The sequence below is a fragment of the Heterodontus francisci genome, chromosome 9, assembly GCF_036365525.1.
Source record: "Heterodontus francisci isolate sHetFra1 chromosome 9, sHetFra1.hap1, whole genome shotgun sequence".
Lineage (NCBI taxonomy): Eukaryota > Metazoa > Chordata > Chondrichthyes > Heterodontiformes > Heterodontidae > Heterodontus > Heterodontus francisci.
The window spans coordinates 87,378,609-87,397,714 of NC_090379.1; the positions used below are offsets into that span (position 1 = coordinate 87,378,609).

The 19,106-nt window shown below is 42.8% G+C and overlaps 1 protein-coding gene across 1 annotated transcript in view; it reads right to left on the reverse strand.

Annotated features, from left to right (window-relative positions):
• The window catches only part of gpr176 (G protein-coupled receptor 176), a 118,813-nt gene that overhangs the window by 60,980 nt on the left and 38,727 nt on the right, over positions 1-19,106 (reverse strand). The window contains exon 2 of the mRNA XM_068038164.1: positions 14,660-14,912. Coding sequence (XP_067894265.1) covers positions 14,660-14,912 — 253 coding nt within the window. The remainder of the gene's footprint in view (positions 1-14,659; positions 14,913-19,106) is intronic.

Below are 19,106 nucleotides of genomic sequence, written 5' to 3' on the forward strand. Positions count from 1 at the left end.
AGGTTGAGTTTAGGGAGTTAGGAAAAAAATTAGCAAGCAGGATCTCAAAGGTAGCAATCTCCGGAATACTCCCAAGGCCATGTGCTAGTGAGCTTAGATATAGGAGAATACACCAGATGAATGCGTGACTGGAGAGATGATGCAGGAGGGAGGGCTTCAGATTTCTGGGACATTGGGACCGGTTCTAGGGAAGGCAAGACCTGTACAAGCTGGACAGTCTACACCTGAACTGGACTGGGACAAATATCCTTGCTGGAAGGCTTGCTAGTGCTGTTGGGGATGGTTTAAACTAGATTGGCAGGGGCATGGAAATCTGAGGGCAGTTTCAGATAGGAAAAATTCAAAGCAGGGAACAGGAGACAGAAAACTAGCGAGTGACTCTGAAAGACAGAAGAAGCAAAGGATAAAAAGTGTACAGCACAGGAATTTGGCAGCGTTAAAAGGTATTTATTTAAATGCAAGGAGTATAGTAAATAAAGCCAATGAGCTGAGGACACAGATAGACATATGGCAGAATGATATCATTGCTATAACGGAAACTTAGCTTAAAAAGGGGCAAAAATGGCAGCTCAACTTCCCTGGATATAAAGTTATCAGGCAGTTTAGAGAAGGGATTAAAAAAAGAGGGGGTGTAGCATTATTAGTTAAAGAACCAATTACAGCTGTGAGGAGGGATGATATGCTAAATGAATCAAACAAGGCCATATGGGTGGAGCTCAGAAATAAAAAAGGGACAGCCACACTACTGAGTGCACTCTAGACCCCCAAATACTGACAGGGAGATAGAAGAATATGTAGGCAAATTTCTGAATGTAAAAACAATAGGGCAATAATAGTTGTGGATTTCAACTACCGTAATATCAATTTTACTAAACTTAGGTGTGATTTAGCGAAAGTGGGCTGGAAACAGCTACTGGAAGGTAAATCAGTGTCAAACAGTGGGAGGCATTCAAACAAGGCAAAGCAATACATGATTAATGGAAAAATACTGAAGTGTAGAGGAATTGAGGGACCTTGGAGTGAATGTCCACAGGTCCCTGAAGGTAGGTCAGGACAGGTCGATAAGGTGGTTAAGACTACATATTGAATCCTTTCCTTTATTAGCCGAGGTATAGAATACAAGAGCAGGGAGGTTATGCTGGAATGGTATAACTCATTGGTTAGGCCACAACTTGAGTACTGTGTGCAGTTCCGGTCATCTCATTACAGAGAGGAAGAATTGAACTAGAGAGGGTACAGAGGAGATTCATGAGGATGTTGCCAGGACTGGAAAAATGCAACTATGAGGAAAGATTGGATAGGCTGGAGTTGTTCTCCTTGGAACAGAGAAGGGAGATCTGATTGAAATGTACAAAATTTTGAGGGGCCTGGATAGAGTGGAGGTGAAGGGTCTATTCACCTTAGCAGAGAGGTCAGTGATGAGGGGGCATAGATTTAAAGTGATTGGTAGAGAAATTAGAGGAGAGATGAGGAAAAACTTTTTCACTCAGAGGGTGGTGGGGGTCTGGAACTCACTGCCTGAAAGGGTAGTTGAGGCAGAGACCCTCAACGCATTCAAAAGGAGTCTGGATATGCACCTCAAGTGCTGTAATCTGCAGGGTTACAGACCAAATGCTGGAAGGTGAGATTAGAATAGGTGGATCTTTTTTCGGCCAGCACAGACACGATGGGCCAAGTGGCCTCTTTCTGTGCCTTAAACTTTCTATGATTCTAACTGGGATACAAACAGTATGAAGAGCACAGAGGGCACAAAATTCTTGAACAGCATTCAAGAGAAGTTTTTTAACCAGCCCATTACCATCCCAACGAGAGGGCACACAATTCTAAAATTAGCCTTCGGAAATGAAGCTGGGCAAGTGGGTGACCATAATAGAGTTAGATTTAGCATTGTTATGGAAAAGGACCAAGATAGAACAGGAGTAAAAGTTATAAATTGTGGGGGTGGGTGGGAGGCAAATTTTACGAAGCTGATCTGGCTAAAGTGGACTGGATACAGCTACCTAAAGGAAAGTCAGTGGGAGGCATTCAAATGTGAGATTCTACGGGCACAGTGTAGACATGTCCCCACAAAGAAAAGGGGTGGTACTGCCAAATCTAGAGCCCACAGGTTATCTAGAAGCATACAGGGTAAGATAAAGCAGAAAAAGAAAGCTTATGACGATCACAAAAATCTTAATGCTTTAGAAAGCCTAAAGGAGTATAGAAACTGCAGGGGTGAAGTAAAAAAGGAAATTAGGAAAGCAAAGAGGACATGAAAAAATATTGGCAAGTAAAATCAAGGAAAATCCAAAGAAGTTTTATCAGTACATTAAGAATAAAGGATAACTAAGGAAAGGTTAGGGCTTATCAGAAATGTACAAGGTAACATATGTGTGGATGCTTAAGATGTGGGCAGGGTTCTTAATGAGTACCTTGTCTCTGTCTTCACAAAGGAGAGGGATGATGCAGACATTGTAGTTAAAGAGGAGTGTGAAATATTAGATACGGTAAGCATAATGAGAGAGGAAGTACTAGAGGGTCAGACATCCTTGAAAGTAGATAAGTCACCAGGGCCGGATGGATTGTATCCCAAGCTGTTAAAAGGAAGGCAGGGAGGAAATAGCGGATGCTCTAAGGCTCATTTTAAAATCCTCACTAGATACAGGTGAGGTACCAGAGGATTGGAGGTCTGTGAACGTTGTACCATTGTTTAAAAAGGGTGCAAGGGATAGGCCACATAATTATAGACCGGTCAGTCTGACCTCTGTGGTGGGAAAATTATTAGAATCAATTCTGAGAGATAGGATAAACTGTTACTTAGAAAGGCACGGATTAATCTGGGATAGTCAGCATGGATTTGTTCAGGGAAGGTCATGTCTTACTAACTTAATTGAATTTTTTGAAGAAGTAACAAGGAGGATTGATGAGGGTAGTGCAGTGGATGTTGTCTACATGGATTTTAGGCATTTGACAAGGTCGCACATGGTAGACTGGTCAGAAAAATAAAAGCCCATGGGATTCAGGGGAATGTGGCGAGTTGGATCCAAATTTGGCTCAGAAACTGGAAATAGAGGGTAGTGGTCGACGGACGTTTTTGCGAATGGAAAGCAGTTTCCAGTGGCGTTCCACAGGGCTCAGCATTGGGTCCCTGGCTGTTCGCGGTATATATTTACGATTTGGACTTAAATGTGGGAGACATGATTGGGAAATTTGCAGATGACACAAAAATTGGCCCTGTAGTTGATAGTGAAAAGGATAGCTGTAGACTCCAGAATTATATCAATGGTTTGGTTAAGTGGGCAGAAAAGTGGCAAATGGAATTCAATCCGGAGAAGTGTGAGGTAATGCATTTGGGGACGGCAAACAAAGCAAGGAAATACACTGTAAACGGGTGAATATTGAGAGGGGTAGAGGAAGTGAGAGACCTTGGACTGCATGTCCACAGGTCCCTGAAGGTTGCAGGACAGGTAGATAAAGTGGTGACGAAGTCATATGGGATGCTTTCCTTTATTGACCGAGGTATAGAATACAAAAGCAGGGATGTAATGCTGGAACTGTATAAAATGCTGGTTAGGTCACAGCTGGAGTATTGCATATAGTTCTGGTCACATTACAGAAAGGGCATATTGCTCTGGAGAGAGTACAGAGGAGATTTACAAGAATGTTGCCAGGGTTGGAAAATTGCAGCTATGAGGAAAGATTGGATTGGCTAGGGTTGTTTTCCTTAAAACAGAGGAGGCAGAAGAGTGACTTAACTGACTTATGAGAGGCCTAGATACAGTAGATAGGAAGGACCTGTTTCCCTTAGTGGAGAGGTCAATTACCATGGAGAACTGATTTAAAAGGTGATTGATAGTAGGATTAGAGGGCACACGAGGAAAAACATTTTCACCCAGTGAGCGATGAGTATCTGAAATTCACTGCCCGGATCAGTGGTGGAGGCAGAAACCCTCAACTCATTTAAAAGGTACCTGGACCTGCACCTGAAGTGCCATAACCTGCAAGGCTACGGACCAGCTGCTGGAAGATGTGATTAGATTGGGTGGTTAGTTTTTTCAACTGGCGCAGACATGATGGGCTGAATGGCCTCTTTCTCGGCCATAACTTTTCTATGATTCTATGGTTAAAAGAGTCAGTTTTATACCAATGTATTAGATGAATCAGTCAAGTCAGTCACAATTAATCCCAAAACCTTGATTGAGTAATGGGAGTTCTATGTATTAAGTTGTGCATGCCTGGATTATGTAGCTTGAATAATGCAGATGTATAAATGACGTATTGCCCATGTCAGCAGAAAAGAACTGTGAACCCTGACAACCTTCAACAAGCCTAGCTAACAAAGAAACAGTTTTTGTACAAATTTTGTACTGTCTGTGTCAGCACAAAGGGATGATGACTGAAGTGATTAGAGCCTTTCACAGCTACTGGCAGGTATCCTATCACCTCAAGTCCCAATTAAAATAGGCTAGCAACTGACATCACAGGGTCCCAGCCAACCATCAGGCCAAACACAAGGTGGCCTGATGGTCAGAAAGGGTTAAAAGTCAGGGTCCACAGTGTTTCAGTGTGCAGATAATAAGATGATTCCCAAAAGTGAAACCACAGAAGTAGAAGAACTCGAGCATGTGGCGTGGAGAGAACAAAAGAACCATTAGACCAGATGGACTGAGAGGGTCTTCATGTCGCCGGAGACCAAAACCTGATCAGAAAGCGCAACCGTGACAGTTGCAAAGTCACTAGGTGAATTTTGTTAAGTATAATGAGTTATTTCTTAATAAAGATTTCCTGAATTGCTACACCAAGTATCCAGTTGCCATATTGGTCATAGTCATGTTGCGACAAGACACAAGAGTGAGAGTCAAAAAAGAAAACTCACTGATAGTAATATTTCACTTTTATCTATATTGAAATTCATTTCCAATTATATGCCCATTCTGCAATTTTATTAAAGTCCTTCTCTAATTTGTTGCAGACCTCCTCAGTTTTGACTATCCTCGCCAATTTGATGCCATCTGCAAATTTAGAAATTGTGCTTTTGATTCCAGAGTCTAAATCATTAACAATATTTGTTACGATAATCAATGTTAAATGGGTTCCTAACCTTTATGCTTAAAAAAAAAACCTGGATAACAGTGGAAGTCATTTGGATGAGTTCAGTAAAAATCTAAAAATTAGTTTGGTTATTCTGGTAATGCTTGACATCAGTTCTCACACATGTACAAAGATGTCCAGTAAAATAAGTTGAGTTCTGATGAAAAATGTTAGACCCAAAATGTCAACGTGTCCTTTCTTTTTACAGATGTTGACTGATCTTCTAAATATTTCTACTATTTCCTGTTTGTACAAACAAGACATAACATATGAACAGTTCAAAGTGTGTCTCTTCAGGCAGAAAATTATCTGATAAAAGAATACTTGTGAAGTAAGATTCATTTTGAAGTTAAGATGACAAGTCAGAGATCATTCAGCAGCCTCGCAGAAAAAAATAATGTAGTGGAACAGTTGAAAAGGTGAAAAGGTGAAAAATGAAAACTCCACAAATGGGTAGGGATTACAGAATGTGGTTTGATATCAATGGATGGAGTCTTACAGATGGGAACAAAATATACATAAGAGTCCTGTTCAGAGTTTAAAATGTACAAATGAATTCCAGGGTAAATGGTTTTATTTGTTTAAAAGGAGTTCACTGCATTTGATATTTTTCTATTATAAGAACCACTTTTTCTTGTAAACACAGCCTTATTTGGCTGTTCTCCGTTTTGCAGGTATTTGCCTCTGACTAAATATTATTTTTGGCTGCAGTGCATGACCCAAATGACTAGAATAGTAAATGGCCTTTTTGGCCAATTTCATATAAAACTGTCCCACTTGGTACCCCTATTGGTGCAGTTACCTATTCTAACCGATAATCACCAAGATAACCACTAAGCAAGCATGCCATGAGAAATAGTTATCACTTACTACCAATCTAAACAAATTAAATGTCATTAGAAAATACAAAGCAGTCTGCTGTAAAATAATAGTTTGACCAAGGCCGTTTGGCTGTTGTACCAGAAGTGAGGCAAGTGGGCATTTTCTCCAGCCCATGAGATGCTCTACTGACCGCAGCTGTTTTTCCAGCCCCATGGTTGTTTGATAGGTTAGGCAGACTACCTCATCTCCATCAGGAACTCATGCTAAACTGAAACCACAAGTATACAGTTTGTGGACCTCAGGAGCCTGCCTTTCCTCTCCTAGTGGCAGGCTCCAAGCTGCCTAAAATTAAAGGCTTTTTTCTGTACAATATTTTGATTGCTGATTCTGGGCCTGTGCAGGGCAACTGTACAGGGTCCCTCTCCAGGGAAAAGTCTTATTATCACTGAGCAAAATAAAGTGAGGAGTTAACTAACTCTCCTTGCTCAAACAGGTTAATAAAGTAATCACAAGATAGAAATGTAATCTTCAGTACTAGGCTGCAACATGAAGGCAATTAAATAATTTGGAACAGTGTCAACTTGGTTCAGGCTGAAGCACTCTTCCTTTGAGTCAGGAGGCTGTGGTTTCAAACCCCACATCTGTCCTGGTGGTTCAGTTAGATACTAAAGGTGAGAATGTGGAACTCACTACCCCAGGAAGAAGTTGACACAAATAGAATAGATGCATTTAAGGGGAAGCTAGATTAACATACAAAGCAGCAGGAAATAAAAGGTTATGCCGATATAGTTAGATGAAGGAGGATGGGAGAAGACTTGAGTGGAGCATAAACTGGTTGGGCCAAATGGCCTGTTTCTGCACTGTATATGCTATATAATTCTATGTAAAAAAGAAATCCCATGACACTTCAAAGCTGAACAGAGATTCTTCTGGTACTCTGACCAGCATTACTCCCTCAAATGACACCAGCAAAAACAAACTAACTGATCATTTGCTGTTTGTGTAGCTTCCCATGTACAAATTGACTGCCATGCTTGCCTACATATAAATGACCACTTCTAAAAGAAAGTAATTTACTGACTGTGAAGCATTTGAAAATGACCCCATAGTGTTATGAGGTACAATATAAAGTACAAGCCTTTACTGTGTAGATGAAATTCTAAGTAGAACGTATATTGAGGATACATGCAGATTTTTTTTTTCAAAAATGCAAAGTCAAGAACCAGCAAGACATAGTACAAAATTATTCACTTAAAATGAGGGGAATTTTTCTCTATAATGTGGTGGATTGGTGGTATATGCTGCCAGCTAAAGAAAATTAATATTTGTCTAGATGGTAAAGACTTAATGCTGTGCAACCAAAGCAGAGAACATGAAACAGTGTGCCAGGAAGCACTGGTCAAGGATGAATTAAGCAGAATGAGACAGTAGCTAATCGGGTTTTATCTGATTTATATTTGGGTAGCAAGGAGTAACTTTGGTGAGAATTTCTGCAGGTGAAATGGTTTGGGTACAGACCACAATGGATTCAGTGTGCCCGATAAAAGGAATTGGCTTGATGGCCAAATCATTTCTTAGTACATGTTTTTATTATGTTCTTAGCCATCAATGGGTTCAAAACATTCTCATCATTATTCAGACCAGAGTGCAGACCACCCATGGAACAAAATGCTGTATTTTCAAGATGATTTCATAAATTGGGCACCAACATATGGTGCAGTATGCAGCATCAGGAAGCAATACGCAGAAATACCAACACGGACTCTTAGGCAGGAATTCTACGCTGACGACAGGGGTCTTCACGTCCGGAAAAGGCAAAGCCGAGAACCCCGAGTCACCTCTCCCACGAAAGGCCTGCTGAATCTCGTGCCAATTAGGCACTTAAGCAGACAGCGGTGGGTCTTTGACAGGATCAAGAACCCTAGCAAAGTTCACACGCCTTCCCGCCCCGGACTTAATTTAGGCGGAGGCGTGAAGGCGGCAGGGTTCTCTCCCCGCACCCCCCCACCATCCCACTGATTTTATGCTCTCCCTGCCTCCAAACCCGCCATAGGGGAGAGCATAAAATTCCACCCTTAGTGTTTGGAGTGAACCCCTCATCCTGATGAAGTGCAGATATAAAAAAAAGTCATTGGCACAACATACCCTAATGGGTTGAGGCCACGGTTAGGAACACACTGGGCAACAATATTTTCACTCAAAATAGTAATAGTATTCTATTTGTGTCAACTCAAAATCTTTGGTGTAAAGATTTTCCAACAAGCCATCAGCACTGGCATTACTAACTACTGGATTTGCAGTTACATTTAAACAGTCCTTTCAAGAATCTCTATAACTTGACAGCAAGTGGACAAGTAAGGACATGCAAGAGACTCAACACCAAACCACAGCACAGCTAGCAGTAAAAATACAGGATTACTTAACACACTAGATCTCCTTTGATTCAACCTTCAAAATAATTTCTGTAATGAGGTAGACATCAGCTTTTCTCAATATCTGAAAATTGTACTCAGTTGCTAATTTATATAGTTACATTCGCAGAATGAGATTTGTGTAAAAACACAAGAAGGCATTTCACCCATAGAAATTTACAACACAAAAATGAAGCCATTCAGCCTATCAAGCCCTCTTCGTAAAGAGATTTCTCTTAATCTCCCAACTGCAATTTTACATAGATGATCACTCATCACCCCAACCTATTCGCTACCAAAACCCTTCTGAATTTTAAAAACTATTAAATCTTACTATAGCCTTCCCTGCTCCAGTGGGAAAAAAATTATCTGCAGAAAAAAATCCCAAGTGAACCCAGCACTAATCCCTGGGGACACACTTGCAATCTTTTTGAAAATTGAGCAACACTTACTTACCCTAATAATTTGCTTCCAATCACTCAACCAACTCTCTATTCATGGTGCTGCTACCCTTAGAATTCCGTAAGGAAAGGGTTCATTCGATTGTCCTGAAATCTACTACTGTGAAACGACTATTGACTTCTTTACATTGTAGTAATGTCAACCTTTAGTCTTTGCCTGCTAAACAGAGACATTTAAGACCATTTGAAGTATCACTTGGCTGGTGAGCCAGGGCAGATCCTGCAGCAATGGTCAGTTTCAGAACGAAATAGTATGAGTCTTAAAGACTGCCAGAATAAGAGGACACTGATTCAAAATGATTGGCAAATGAAGCTACAGCGACATGAGGAAAAAAAACTTTTTTTTTTAAAAACAGAGCAAATGATTCGAATCTGGAATGCAGTGCCTGAGAGTGTGGGAGGCGCAGATTCAAGCGAGGCAGTCAAAAAAGAACTGGATAACTATCTGAAGAAAAAATTTGCAGGGCTACAGAGAAAAGGCTGGGGAGTGGGAGTAGGTGAGATGCTCTTGAAGACAGACGGCACGCATGAGGGGCCGAATAGCCCCCTTCTGTGCTGTAACCATTGTAGGAGTCTATAAATCACTTGATAAGTCTGAGAAAAAAAGCTATGCAAAGGAAAAAGTCTGGATTTATATAATTTTTTTGAAATTGGGGTTTCTATAGAAACAAAATATTGGTTGGTATGGAATGGTACCAAATCAAAGAAAGACTTAGAATTAAACATTTCATTTGCTGAAACGGCAAGCAACTGGAAGTAGCAGGTGTAACACCTGCCCTTTTACATCTTCTCTCCTCACCATCCAGGGCCCCAAACATTCCTTCCAGGTGAAGCAGCGATTTATTTGTACTTCTTTCAAAGTAGTATACTGCATTCGCTGCTCACAATGCAGTCCCCTCTACATAGGGGAGACCAAACGCAGATTGGGTGACCGCTTTGCAGAGTACCTCCGCACAGTCCGTAAGCATGACCCTGAATTTCCGGTTGCTTGCTATGTTAACTCACCACCTTGCTCTCACGCCCACATTTCTGTCTTCGGCCTGCTGCAGTGTTCCAGTGAAGCTAAACGCAAGCTTGAGGAACAGCACCTGATCTTCCGATTAGGCACTTTACAGCCTTCCAGATTCAACATCGAGTTCAACAATTTCAGACCTTAACCCCAATTTTGGTTGTTTTGGTTTCACCATTGTTTTTCATGTTTTTGCTTTCGGACAGAGTTGTTCATTATTCTGCCATTAACATTCTCTCTGGACAAATGCTTTGTCTTTTACCACAACTCACTTTGCCTTTTATTCCATGACATTTCTGTCATTTAATCTCTCCCGCCCTCTACGCATCTTCCCTTTTGTTACAGAGTTATACAGCACAAACAGGCCCTTCGACCCATCGCGTCTGTGCCGGCCATCAAGCACCTAACTATTCTAATCCCATTTTCCAGCACTTGGCCCGTAGCCCTGCATGCTATGGTGTTTCAAGTGCTCATCTAAATACTTCTTAAATGCTGTGAGGGTTCCTGCTGCTACCACCCCTTCAGGCAGTGTGTTGCAGATTCCAACTACACTCTGGATGAAAACATTTTTCTCAAATCCCCTCTAAACCTCCTGCCCCTTACCTTAAATCTATGCCCCTGGTTATTGATCTCACCGCTCAGGGAAAAAGATGCTTCCTATCTATCCTATAAATGCCCCTCATAATTTTGTATACCTCAATCGGGTCCCCCCTCAGCCTTCTCTGCTCTAAGGAAAACAACCCTAGCCTTTTCAGTCTCTCTTCATAGCTGAAATGCTCCAGCCCAGGCAACATCCTGGTGAATCTCCTCTGCACCCTCTCCACTGCAATCACATCCTTCCTATAGTGTGGTGACCAGAAATGTACACAATACTCCAGCTGTGGCCTAACTAGCGTTTTATACACCTCTATGATAACCTCCCTGCTCTTATATTCTATGCCTCGGCGAGTAAAGGCAAGTATCCCGTATGCCTTCCTAACCACCTTATCTACCTGTGCTGCTGCCTTCAGTGATCTATGGACAAGTACATCAAGGTCCCTCTGACCTTCTGTACTTCCTAGGGTCCTACCACCCATTGTATATTCCCTTGCCTTGTTAATCCTCCCAAAATGCATCACCTCACACTTCTCAGGATTAAATTCCATTTGCCACTGCTCTGCCCATCTTACCAACCCTTCGAAATTCTCCTGTAATCTAAGGCTTTCCTCCTCACTATTTACGACACCACCAATTTTTGTGTCATCTGTGAACTTACTGACCATACCTCCTATATTCACGTCGAAATTATTAATGTACTCTACAAACAGCAAGGGTCCCAGCACCGATCCCTGTGGTACACCACTGGTCACAGGCATCCACTCACAAAAATAACCCTCGACCATCACCCTCTGCCTCCTGCCACTAAGCCAATTTTGGATCCAGTTTGCCAAATTGCCCTGGATCCCATGGGCTCTTACCTTCTTAACCAATCTCCCATGCAGGACCTGATCAAAAGCCTTACTGAAGTCCATGTGGACTACATCAACTGCTTTACCTTCATCTACACATCTAGCCACTGCCTTGAAAAATCCAATCAAGTTAGTTTGACACAATCTCCCCCTGACAAAGCCATGCTGACTATCCCTGATTAATCCTTGCCTCTCCAAGTGGAGATTAATCCTGTCCCTCAAAATTTTTTCCAATAATTTCCCTACCACTGATGTTAGACTCACCAGCCTGTAATTTCCTGGTTTATCCCTGCTACCCTTCTTGAATAATGATACCACATTCGCTGTCCTCCAATCCTCTCCTGTCGCCAGAGAGGATTTGAAAATCTGTGTCAGAGCCCCTGCTATCTCCTCCCTTGCCTCACATAGCAGCCTGGGATACATCTCATTTGGGCCTGGGGACTTATCCACATTTAAGCCTGCTGAAACAGTTAATACTTCCTCCCTTTCAATGCTAATATGTTCAGGTATATCACAATCCCCCTCCCTGATCTCTACACCTACATCGTTCTTCTCCATAGTGAACATAGATGAAAAGTAATCATTTAAAAACTCACTTACGTCCTCCGGCTCCACACACAGATTGCCACTTTGGTCCCTAATGGGCCCTACTCTTTCCCTGGATATCCTCTTGCCCTTAATATACTTAAGAAAATGCCTTTAGATTTTCCTTTATCTTTCCCGCCAGTGTTTTTTCATGTCCCCTCTTTGCTCCCCTAATTACTTTTTTAATTACCCCCCCCCTACACTTTCTATTCCCCTCTAGTGCCTCTGTTGTTTTCAGTGCTCTGAATCTGCCATAAGCCTCCTTTTTTTTCCTGATTCAATCCTCTATATCCCTCGACATCCAGGGTTCCCTAGACTTGTTGGTCCTACTCTTCACCTTAACGGGTACATGTTGGCTCTGAACTCTCACTATTTCTTCTTTGAATGACTCCCACTGGTCTGATGTAGACTTTCCTACAAGTAGCTGCTCCCAATCCACTTTGGCCAAACCCTGTTTTATCATATTGAAATCGACCTTCCCCCAATTCATTACCTTTATTTCCAGTCCATCTTTATCCTTTTCCATAACTGCCTCAAGTCTTAGAGTTATGGTCACTATCCCCGAAATGCTCCCCCACTGACACTTCTACCACTTGTCTGGCTTCATTCCCTACGATTAGGTCCACTACTGCCCCTTCTCTTGTCGGGCTTTCTATGTACTAGCTCAAAAAGCTCTCCTGTATGCATTTTAAGAATTCCGCCCCCTTTAAGACTTTTGCACTAAGTCTATCCCAGTTGATATTGGGGAAGTTGAAATCCCCTACTATTATTACCCTATTATTTTTACACCTCTGAGATTTGCCTACATATCTGTTCCTCTATCTCTCCCTGACTGTTTGGAGGTCTGTAGTACACTCCCAGCCAAGTGATTGCCCCCTTTTTGTTTTTAAGTTCTACTCCTATGGCCTCATTTGAGGAACCTTCTAAGATATCATCCCTCCTTCCTGCAGTAATTGACTGCTTGATCAACAGTGCAGTGCCACCCCCTCTTTTACCCCCTCCCCTGTCTCACCTGAAGATTCTATACCCTGGAATATTTCCCTGCCCCTCCCTCAACCATGGCTCTGTGATAGCAATAATATCATCATCCCATGTGCTAATCAATGCCCTCAATTCATCTGCCTTACTAGTAAGACTGCTTGCATTAAAATAGATGCAATCCAGCCTTGCATTTTCCACTTTTGCCTGAACAGGTCTAGATTTGCTCTGCCTTCCAGACTGACTCAGTTTCTCTTCTAGATTTGACTGTGCATCACCCCCTACTGTACCTTCACTCCGTTTCCCACCCCCCTGCCAAATTAGTTTAAACCCCACCCCACCCCTCCCCAGCAACCCCAGCGGCACTAGCAAACCTCCCAGCAAGCGCAGACGGGTTTCCGCTCTCTGCGCATGCGCTGCGTTCCGACTTGCCAGGACCGGTTAGCGCATGCGCCGATGACGTCATAGCGTGACGTGTGTATCTTCGGGCAATGTGCCTGGTCGGCCTCTGCCCCTCCGCTCCCCCCCCTCGCTCCTCTCTCTGGCCCCTCCACTCCCCCCCACCCCCCTCGCTGCTGTCTCCGGCCCCTCCGCTCCTCCCCTCGCTGCTCTCTCCGGCCGCTCCACTCTTTCCGGCCGCTCTGCTCCCCCCACCATCCCCAGCCCGCTCGCTCGCCCCCGTCCGCTCCCCACCACCCCCCCCCACGTCCCCAGCCCGCTCCCAACCCCCTCCCACCACCACCGGCCCGCTCCACTCCCACCACCCCCCACAGCACATTCCGCTCCCACCCTAACCCCCCACCCCAACCCCGGCCCGCTGGCTCGCTCGCTCTCTCCCTCCCGCCATTGTGTGCTGCCATGTGTTTAGGTAAGGTTGCCTTCGTGTGATTATTTGAGCAGCGCCATCTTTAGTCCTGGCAGCTGCCTGAAGTCGCAGACTGTGACGTTTTAGTGGCACATGCTGCATTTGCGTGTGTGCCACTGCAGCGCCACCTAGTGGTAGCATTGTCAGCAAACGCAGCCTTTAGAAAAGTTGCACAGGAAGTTTCCAATATAAATGTGCACATAACAATGGATAGTGGAAAAAGTTGACACACAAATGTGACAACACATGACAATAGGAAGTACAGTTTTATAGCAAGTAAGCACATGCAGGTGTAAGATTTTTAATATATTATCCATAGTATTAAGTTCATAAAGACATTTGTGTTTCCATTTTGGGTCCCTTTTTTAATTTACCATCACTAGCTGCCAGTGTTGAGCAGTGGACTAAGTAACAGTTCACTCCAAGCAAAGGCAGCATGTTGAAGAGCTAACAATTCTGATGAACACTTGTCAGTTTAATTTTATGATAAGCAACTACTGATTAACACCTTGACATCTAGTAAATAATTCCACTCACAACATTAACACATTTCACTCATGATTTCATACCTTGTAAGGTTTCTGGCCAGCCTCAATTAAACAGATATTTACTGCAGGCCACAGCTGCCTATGATGTACCCTCTATTTACTTTTTGATAATTATCAGAAAACCTTAGCCCATCGAATAATACCACATCTATTTCAACAGCAGCTCACAACCACAAAAATTGTAAATACAATCATTATGAATTAAAATGAACACATCATCAGTTTATAACTACGGTAGAGTTTTTTAAAATTAATGTTTTAATGAAACTCTATTATATCAAGATAATTATCAGAAAAGAATCTACCCATACATATTGATTTGATCTTTGATTATATTACACAATATTTTCCTCATTCAGCCGAAATTAATTTATTACTACAACTCCTTTGCCTTATACAGAGTTACTGAGAGACTCCATTGTGAGTGTGATGGTGTATTATAGCAGTCTGGTAATAACCTACCTGTCAAGTGCAATGACAGTAAAGCTGAGAACGGTGACCGAGCAGAAGACTTTGTGCAAGAATTTGATAATTTTACAGAAGAGCAGGGTGTAGATCCACCAGCAGCAGTGTGGACTGGCACTCAGGATGATATCGAAAGGCACACAAAAAACACTTGCACAGATTCCAGCACAGGCCAGGTTTTTGATGAAACGGTTTGTGACAGACTTGAATACTGATGTGCGGCATGTTGACCATAATACCATCAGGTTTCCTGTATCAAATAAAATGGCAAACTTGTGAGAAACATGCAGGAATTAAAATGCAGCAAAGGCCAAATGGTGTTTTGTTAGTAGTATGGAGTTGAAAGCTAGTCTCTGGAATAGTGCCCATGAAACTAACATTGATTTTCGTAAAACCCCATCTGGTTCACTAATGTCCTTTAGGGAAGGAAATCTTCTATCCTTACCTGCCTGATTTATATGTAACTCCAGACCCACAACAATGGAGTTGACTCTTAAATGCCCTCTGAAATGATCTAGCAAGCCTTTCAGTTGTACAAAACCACTACACAAAAGTTATAAAGAAATAAAACCAGACGAACACCCGGCATCGATCTAGGCACCGGAAACAACAACGGCAAACCCAGTCCTGTCGACCTTGCAAAGTCCTCGTTACTAACATCTGGGGCTTGTGGTAAAATTGGGAGAGCTGTCCCACAGACTAATCAAGCAACAGCCTGACATAGTCATATTCACTGAAACATACCATACATCTAATGTCCCAGACCATCACCATCACCATTCCTGGGTATGTCCTGTCCCACTGGCAAGACAGACCCACCAGAGATGGCGGCACCAGATTCGGGAGGGAGTCCTCAACATTGACTCCAGACTCCGTGAAGTCTCACCATATCCGGTCAAACATGGACAAGGAAACTTCCTGCTGAATACCACCTACCACCCTCCCTCAGCTGATGAATCAGTATTCCTCCATGTTGAACACCAATTGGAAGAAGCATTGAGGGTCGCACGGGCACAGAATATACTCTGGTTGGGGGGCTTCAATGCCCACCACCAAGAGTGGTTCGTAGCACCACAACCATTTGCGACTCCTCAGATACTGAAGTAGTCTGTGTAGAAATGCAGCAAGACCTGGACAATATCAGGCTTGAGCTGATAAATGGGAAGTAACATTTGTACCACACAAGTGCCAGGCAATGACCATCTCCAACAAAAGAGAATCTAACCATCTGCCCTTGACATTCAATGGCATTATGATCACTGAATCCCCCACTATCAACAACCTGGCAGTTACCATTGATCAGAAACTGAACTGGAGTAGCCATATAAATACTGTGGTTAGAAGAACATGTCAGAGGCTAGAAATCTTGCGGCGAGTAACTCACCTCCTGACTCCCCAAAGCCAGTCCACCATCTACAAGGCACAAGTCAAGAGTGTGTCATGCTAGACCCCCACCTGCCAAGAATGAGGCATATTAATTTTGCCAGATGGACATTAAATTTCAATCTGTTGCTGAAGTGAAGAAAGGACTTGTTTAAAAAATCACCAGGCCCTTGGCTGGAAAAACATTTTTGCATACGAACAGCCAGTGCTTAGAAGGACAAAGGGGCTATTCCCTGCTCCAATTTAACCCACAATGGACTTTGAGCACCAGGTATTGTGTATAAGAAGAGACATTCTAGGGTCCGCTAAGACCAGACAATCCACAAACAGACATGGTCAGACCAGCTAGTCACATGACTAACCTGCCTGGCAGCCTGGATTTTTCTGAATTGTACAAACATTTTGAACTCAGAGTGTCTGTTTGCTCCTGGACTGAAAAGACCTCTCCTGGCTGGCATGCAACAGCCTCTCCTGTCTACTCCCATCTCTTTCTCACGGAATTCCAAATCCACTGAAGGCACATGAACCCCAGGAGAGAAAGGTCTCCGACAGCGAACAAGGCTTAAGAATAATACTGGGCCACAACAAACAGCAGGATCTACCTACAATCAGGGACTCTAAAGTGAGCTTGAAGAACCATAACAAAAACCCTCTTCAGAGATTGCCTCAAACTTTTCCACTTTATTTTTCTTCTGCTCTTTTCCGTCTCTATCTGTATGTGTGTATCACGTATGCATGCTAGCGTGGGTGCGTCGTGTATCCGTAGGTGTTAATCGAATTAAAGCTTAAGTTTAAGTCTATTAAATTTCAACCTTTCTTCTTTAAACCTAAGAAAACCTGTATGTGCTGGTTTCTTTGCCTTACAATTGTAAAACAGTGAACAAGGATTCAGCAAGGGAAAGCTAAAAACACAGTGTGTTTAAAAATAAAACGCTATTACAGTAAGAGCAGGTGAAGGCTGATAGGGACCCCTAGACCCCTTTCTCACCTGGTCGTAACAAGTGTGATGGAATACTCTCCACTCACCTAGATGGGTGCAGCTCCAACAGCACTCAAGAAGCTCAACACCATCCAGGACAAAGCAGCCCGCCTGATTGGTGCCCCATCCACAAACATTTACTCTCTTCACCACCGACGCACAGTGGCAGCAATGCGTACCATCTACAAGATGCACTGCAGCAATGCACCAAGGCTCTGTCGACAGCACCTTCCAAACCTGCAACCTCTACCACCTAGAAGGATAATGGCAGCAGATGAATGGGAACAACGCCAACTCAAGGTTCCCCTCCAAGCCACATATCACCCTGACGTGGAACTATATAGCCATTCCTTCACTGTCGCTGGGACAAAATCCTGTAACTCCCTTCCTAACAGCACTGTGGATGTACCTACCCACTTCAGCAGTTCAAGAAGGCAGCTCACCACCACCTTCTCAAGGGCAATTAGGGATGGGCAATAAATGCTGGCCTTGTCAGCGATGCCCATATCCCATGAACGGATAAAAAAAATACTTCCTAAGCATAATCTCTTTCCCATTCCTATCGAATTCATAAAACAAATTAATATATTGACTTTTATATGCTCAGCCATTATAAGATAGGATATTATTCCTCTGGTCTCCATATAAGCTCCTTCAGTGGCTGCTTCCTTGTCTCCGTGAGAAAGTGTAGTTTCAGGTTACCCTATGCATTTACATACTGAATGCAATAAAGGAACGAGTGTAAAAGAGAAAATGATGCATGGAAAATGGACTTTGAACCTCGTGTTGAATTGTTCTGATATATGCTGGTATATGATTTTTTTAGAGGCTGAAGTAACTGGGCAATTCCAACCAGATTCAAGTTTGCTAAATTAATTCCTTGAGATTCAATTCCATATGCGACTGTTTGGAACTGCTGAGTATTGGAATACTGATTAACTTTAAAGTTGGGCCTCAATTTTGTTTGTTTTCAGAAACTTAAGTCGGTTCCCTAAACTCTCAATCCCACAGTCTGTGGGAGACAGGAATCAAATCATACATGTGTTGATGGAGCTGGGGAACTCTGGTACATCCTGTCTGAACTCAAGGTGAAAATTTGTCCAAGTGCTCCAAAGATCAACACCATATTTTCTCTAATCACTGAGGATCACAACATTTATCTCTCACAGCTTTTGTGAGCATTCTGAACAGATTGTCTATATAAAATGAAATAAGAAGAGAATATGCTGGAAACACTCAGCAGGTCAGGCAGCATTAGTGGAGGGAGAACCAGAGTTAACGTTTCAGGTCAAAAATCATTCATCAGAACACATCAGTTAACATAAAGTGTGTAATACAAAATCTTCACTTTGGACATCAAAAACAATCCATTTTAAGGTAGACTATGATTAAAAGATGAAACACTATGCTATTTTGTGCTTTAAACTAAGTCGTGGGAGGGGAGGGTTCACGTGAGGGGAGATTTGGAAAGTTAAAAGAGAAAGGACAAGGAAATTGTGCAGGGTAATGTCATGCTAGGCCCCCACCTGCCAAGAATGAGGCACGTCAATTTTGTTATGAACATTGATTTTTAACTGTTGTTGGAGCGAGGAAATGACTTGTTAAACAGACCAGCTATAGCTGGAAAAAAAACATTTACAGACTAACCGGCATCGAAGGTGAGGAAGCGCATTCCAGGGCCTGCTAAGGAGGATACAAGGGCCAGGACTGGTTAGCCCAGCTGGTCACATGACTACCTGACTGTTACAGGGTTTTCTTTTGAACTGGTCACAGAGAGTTTGAACTCAGAGTGTTTGTTTGCTCCTGGACTGAGATCTCTCTCCCGTCTGCTCCCATCTCTTTCTCACAAGCCTCTGAATCCACTGAAGACACATGAACACCAAGAGAGAAAAATCTCCTACAGTGAACAAGGTCTAAGAAGAATACTGAGCCCCAATGAAAAGCAAGATCTACCTACAATCAAGGACACCACAGTGAGCTCGAAGAACCGTAACAAAAACTCTTTAGATATTGCCTCAAACTTTTCTACTTTATTTTTCTTCTGCACATTTCTGTCTCTATTTGCATGTGTGTACCACATAT